This window comes from Linderina pennispora (assembly GCF_002104995.1).
Source record: "Linderina pennispora strain ATCC 12442 chromosome Unknown DL89scaffold_43, whole genome shotgun sequence".
NCBI lineage: Eukaryota > Fungi > Kickxellomycota > Kickxellomycetes > Kickxellales > Kickxellaceae > Linderina > Linderina pennispora.
The window spans coordinates 26886-30586 of record NW_024468291.1 but is presented as its reverse complement, the minus strand read 5'-3'; the positions used below and the strand labels follow the sequence as shown (position 1 = coordinate 30586).

Sequence of the window (3701 nt, the reverse complement as noted above, 5' to 3'; positions counted from 1 at the left end):
GCGATGTCGATGTGCTGTCGGATGGCCTGCGTCATATGCAGCACCAGGGCCTGGGCATCGAGAACGACCAGATGTGCCTTGTCTGCCAGCTGCCGCTCGAGGACCTGCCCAGGGGCTCGGCGGTATTGGCGTTCTGGTGCGGCCACATCTTCCACGACAAGTGCATTTTGCATCCGGACGTGTTGGCCAAGACGCAGATGCGCAGTACTGCCGAGTCATCGACGCTGTCGATGTCGAATAGCCGGCGGCAGATCGCAGTGCATGGGCGGCGGGACCAGCGCCGGATGCTGCTGCAGACAAAGCTGGACCGGTCGCTGCTGATCAAGCAGTACAGTCCAGTGTGCCCGGTGTGCGCCGAATACGACCAGAAGAAAGTCCAGCAGACGACCACGGGCTGGTCGCAAAGCGAGCGCCGCGACCACCTGGAGGACCCGGAGGCTACGACTGACGCAGGTGACACCGGTGACCTGCTTCTGCCGCCAATGCAGATGCTCCAGATATAATAAAAATGATTTAATAACAAAATGTCAAGAAGAGGATGCGGCTTTACAGCTTGGCCCGGAGCTGGTTGACCTTTTTCTGCTGGCGGCGCACCGAGCTCTGCACCCACCGGGACTCGGGCTCCAGGATATACGAGTCGTCGATCTCGCCGATGGTGCGTGTGCCGGACAGCATCATGGTCAGCTCGAGCTCGCTCTGCAGCAGGTCGAGCGCGTGCTTGGCGCCGGCCTCGCCGTTATATGCCAGACCCCACAGCACCGGCCGGGCGACGAACACAGCGGCGGGCGCCCAGAGCCAGCGCCTTGAAGATATCGGTGCCCTTGCGGATACCGCCGTCCATATAGACCTCGATTTTGTCGCCGGCAGCCTCGACGACCTGCGGCAACGCGTCGATGCTGGCCAGAGTCCCGTCGAGCTGGCGGCCGCCGTGGTTGGACACAATGACGCCAGCGCACCCATACTTGATGGCCAGCCTGGTGTCCTCGGCGGTCAAGATGCCCTTGACGATAATGGGCAGCTTGGTGATGGACTTTAGCCACGCAATGCCGTTCTCCCACGACAGCGACTGGTCGCCATTGGCGCCAAAGGTCGCGCCAAAGGTCTCCGAGGCGCTCTTGCTGAGGTCAGCGCCGTAGCCGTCCGGATTATTGACAATCTCGGGATCAATAAAGTTCTCCAGATGCAGATGCGCTGGCGGATTGAACTTGTTGCGTGCATCGACCAGCCGGCGGCCCCAATGCCGGAGCATCCACAGTCAATACCAGGGCCTTGAAGCCCGCACGCTCCGCCCTCCGCACAATCTGCTCCGACACCGACCGCTCCTTGTACACATACAGCTGCATCCAGTACTGCATGTTGCTGTTGCCCTGCGCAATGACCTTCTCCAGGGAGGTCGTCGAGTATGTCGAGAGGATCATGACGCCGCCGTGCTGCGATGCCGCGCGCGAGGTCGCCAGTTCGCCGTCGGCGTGGGCCAGCTTGTGCATGGCACAGGGGGCCACACCCAGGGGCGTCGGCACCGGCTGGCCCAGGATCGTCGTTGCTGTCGAGATGTTGGAGACGTCGCGCAGCATACGCGGGTGCAGGCGGTACTTGTCAAAGGCTGCCATGTTGTCGATCTTTGTCTGCTCGTCGTTCGCGCCCGAGTCGTAGTAGCCCCAGGCGCCCGAGGGCATGACCTTGCTGGCGATGCGCTCAAGGTCCTTGATGCAGACAGGTCCGTTTGAGTACTCCATTGGAAAAGAAAAGCTGGATGGGGTGAGAAGGAGAAAGAGAGGTAGGGAGCTTCCACTCGCATCCACGCGCGAGGGAGTATTTATTACCCGTAGGAGCGAGTTCCTTGCCTGGTCACGTAGCTGGGAGTATCCTTTCTCCGTCATGAGGCCGGAAATCCCACTCCCGTTTTTGCTCTGTCCTGTCCCTCTGCCGGAATCCGTGTCTTGGGAGACTGCCAGATTCGCATGCACACGCCAATCCGTGCACATCATGCACCCGATACGGTCGAGTCTGAATGTGTCCGACATGCTGAGCAACGCTCTCCCCCACCGTTTATGTCAGACGAGATGGCCATGAGCCACCAATGGTTCAGCAAAACATAGGGGGTAGGCAAGGCAGCGATGTGTTTTCGGCTATCCAGCAAGCATATATATATATCCGTCTGTGTCTCACCAATTCTACAAACCGGGGGTGAGCGGGATTGGCGGGCCCTTCCCATTGGAGACAGCATCCGCGGCAGACCAACCACTGGGTGGTGCGCAGTCTAGTGGCTATTAGCGCGGAGCGATGGCTGGAGGAGCCCAAACGGATAAAAAAAGCCCCACGCACAGTGAGCCCAGCCCTGATTGCTTGAAGTCGATGGCACGCTGCGCACAGACGCTAATACCACGATTAGATTGTAATCACCAGGCAAAAATAGCCAGATTGGTCCGGGACGCGTCATTGCCCACAAACGCACACACAAGGCTTCGTTGACGTCGTCCAGGCGGCATTGGCGCTACGGGCCTTCCTTTGTCTCTCTATCGCATACACTTCACCACATTTCATTTTTCGCTTATTCTAGAATGGTTAAAGGCAAGTAGTTCGGCATTGCAGTTGGGACCCGGGGACCACAGCCCGAATAAAGAATGAACACTAATGTAGGTTTTGTACTTGTAGTCAAGGTCAGCTGGCAAGGCAAAAAGTACGACGTCGACGTCGACACGACACAGCCCGGGGAGATCTTCAAGATGCAGCTGTTTTCGCTGACGGGGGTGTCGCCCGAGCGGCAGAAGATCCTGGTCAAGGGCGGACAGCTCAAGGACGACACGGACATGTCGCACCTGGGGCTCAAGGATGGACAGATCCTGCGTATGATGGGCACCGTGGGTGAGCTGCCGAAGGCGCCGGAGCAGGCAGTGAAGTTCATGGAGGACATGAGCGAGAACGAGGTGGCGCAGGCGCTGGCAATTCCGGCCGGGCTGACAAACATGGGCAATACGTGCTACATGAATGCAACGCTGCAGTGCATGAAGGCGGTGCCGGAGCTGCAGCAGGCGCTGGCGGCGTACCCGGGCGGGCTTGGCCAGGCGAATGCGCAAGGCAATATGACGGCAGCGCTGAGTAAGCTGTTCAAGCTGCTGTCGGAGTCGGGCGAGGGCGTGGCGCCGATCGTGTTTCTGCAGTTCCTGCGCCAGGTGTTCCCCAAGTTCGCCGAGCGCGATCCGCAGTTCGGCGGGTATAGGCAGCAGGACGCGGAGGAGTGCTATAATGAAATTCTGACGACGCTGGGGCGCGAGCTCAAGGACAGCAATGGCAATGTGGTGGACCAGTTCATGGGCGGCATGATGGAGACCACGTGGCGGACGGAGGAGGCACCCGAGGAGGCGGCCACGGTGAAGCAGGAATCGTTCCGCAAGCTGGACTGCCACATCGACAAGTCGGTCAGCTACGTCCACCAGGGCATCAAGCAAGGGCTGGAGCAGACGATCGAGAAGCACTCAGAGGCGCTGGGCCGCAATGCGCACTACACGGCCACGTCGCGCATTGCGCGTCTGCCCGAATACCTGACGGTCGCATTCAACCGGTTCTTCTGGAAGGCGTCCGAGTCGGTCGACGCCAAGATCGTCAAGGCGGTCAAGTTCCCGCTCGATCTCGACGTCAGCGAGTTCTGCACGTCCGAGCTGCAGGACCGCATGCGGCCGGTCAAGCAGCGGCTGCGCGAA

At 59.9% G+C, this 3701-nt stretch overlaps 1 protein-coding gene across 1 annotated transcript; it reads right to left on the bottom strand.

Annotated features, from left to right (window-relative positions):
- Positions 1-546: 546 nt before the first annotated feature.
- DL89DRAFT_325964 (uncharacterized protein) lies at positions 547-1736 on the bottom strand (the record flags this gene model as incomplete). Its single annotated transcript, XM_040891534.1, has 3 exons — positions 547-729; positions 776-1191; positions 1223-1736. The coding sequence occupies 3 exons, from the start codon at positions 1734-1736 to the stop codon at positions 547-549; spliced, it is 1113 nt and encodes a 370-aa protein (XP_040739484.1).
- Positions 1737-3701: the final 1965 nt, after the last annotated feature.